This window comes from Protobothrops mucrosquamatus, unplaced genomic scaffold (genome assembly GCF_001527695.2).
Source record: "Protobothrops mucrosquamatus isolate PMUCROS unplaced genomic scaffold, P.Mucros_1.0 scaffold39212, whole genome shotgun sequence".
In the NCBI taxonomy this organism is placed as follows: domain Eukaryota; kingdom Metazoa; phylum Chordata; class Lepidosauria; order Squamata; family Viperidae; genus Protobothrops; species Protobothrops mucrosquamatus.
The window spans coordinates 1-1301 of NW_015424944.1; the positions used below are offsets into that span (position 1 = coordinate 1).

Sequence of the window (1301 nt, forward strand, 5' to 3'; positions counted from 1 at the left end):
TGCGGGATGCGTTTTGCTAAAGGCTCGGACCTTGGAGCCCATCAGCGGATCCACCAGGGAAAGAGATCTCAGGAATCCTGGAAGCGCTGGGGAAGATTTCCCAGCAGATGGTGTCTTTCTAGGCCTCGGAAGAGCCCAACTAAAGAGAAGCCCTGCAAGTGTATGCAATGTGGGCAGCGCTTTCCTCACAAACCAGAGCGGCTTAAACATCAAATCCACACCGGAGAGAAACCTTATCAATGTGTGGAGTGTGGGGAATCTTTCCGTTATAAACATTTTTTAAAAAAACATGAGAAAATTCACACAGGACAGAATCCTTATAAATGCTTTGTGTGTGGAAAATGTTTTACTCGCAGTTCATCTCTTTGCAGACATAAAAAAATACATACAAAGGAGGAAAGCAGACCGTGCCTAGAATGTGGGAAATGTTTCTCCAGCAAGTCATACTTGCTACAACATCAGAGAATTCACACTGGGGAAAGACCCCATCAATGCCCAGAATGCGATAAGCGATATCTGACTGCTTTCGAACTTCGGAGACACCAAAGGAGGCACACGGGAGAAAAACTCTATAAATGTGAGGTTTGTGGGAAAAGCTTTTTTGAAAAGTCAGCTCTTTTTCAACATCAGACAATCCACACAGGAGAGAAGCCCTATCAGTGCATCGAGTGTGGAAAATTTTTTCGTTTGATATCAAGCCTCAGACTTCATGAGAATGTTCACAGAGGAGAAAAAAAATTCAGATGTTTAGATTGTGGGAGAGCATTTGCTCATTCATTCCAATTTAGACGTCACTGCCAAATACATACAGGAGAGAAACTCTATAAATGCTCGGAGTGTGAGAAATCTTTTCGTTGGAAACAATATCTTACAGAACACCAGTGGATTCACACAGGAGAGAAGCCATATAAGTGTGTGCAGTGTGGAAAGAGCTTTACTCGCAACACCCAGCTTTCGATCCATGTAAAGCTTCACACAGGCATAAAACACAAAGTGCAAAAAAAGGAAAAGTGTCCAGAATGTGGGAGATGTTTTTCCAGAAAGGCACACCTCATTCGACATCAGAGGCTTCACACCGGAGACAGACCCTATCAATGCCCACAATGTGAGAAACGGTTTGTGGAGTCTGCTCAACTCCTGAGACACCAGAGGGGGCACACAGGGGAGAAGCCCTATAAATGTGGGGAGTGTGCGAAGTGTTTTCTCACAGCAACACTGCTTCGGGTTCACGAGAGAACCCACACGGGGGAGAAGCCGTACAAATGCAGGGAGTGTGGGAAATGCTTTTCCCGAAAAGACCA

At 45.0% G+C, this 1301-nt stretch overlaps 1 protein-coding gene across 1 annotated transcript; it reads left to right on the top strand.

The window, feature by feature from the left end:
• Positions 1-6: 6 nt before the first annotated feature.
• On the top strand, positions 7-1256 carry LOC107302250 (zinc finger protein 501-like; the record flags this gene model as incomplete). Its single annotated transcript, XM_015831349.1, has 1 exon — positions 7-1256. A coding segment is annotated over exon 1 (1250 nt), but the record flags the coding sequence as incomplete, so codon positions are not given.
• Positions 1257-1301: the final 45 nt, after the last annotated feature.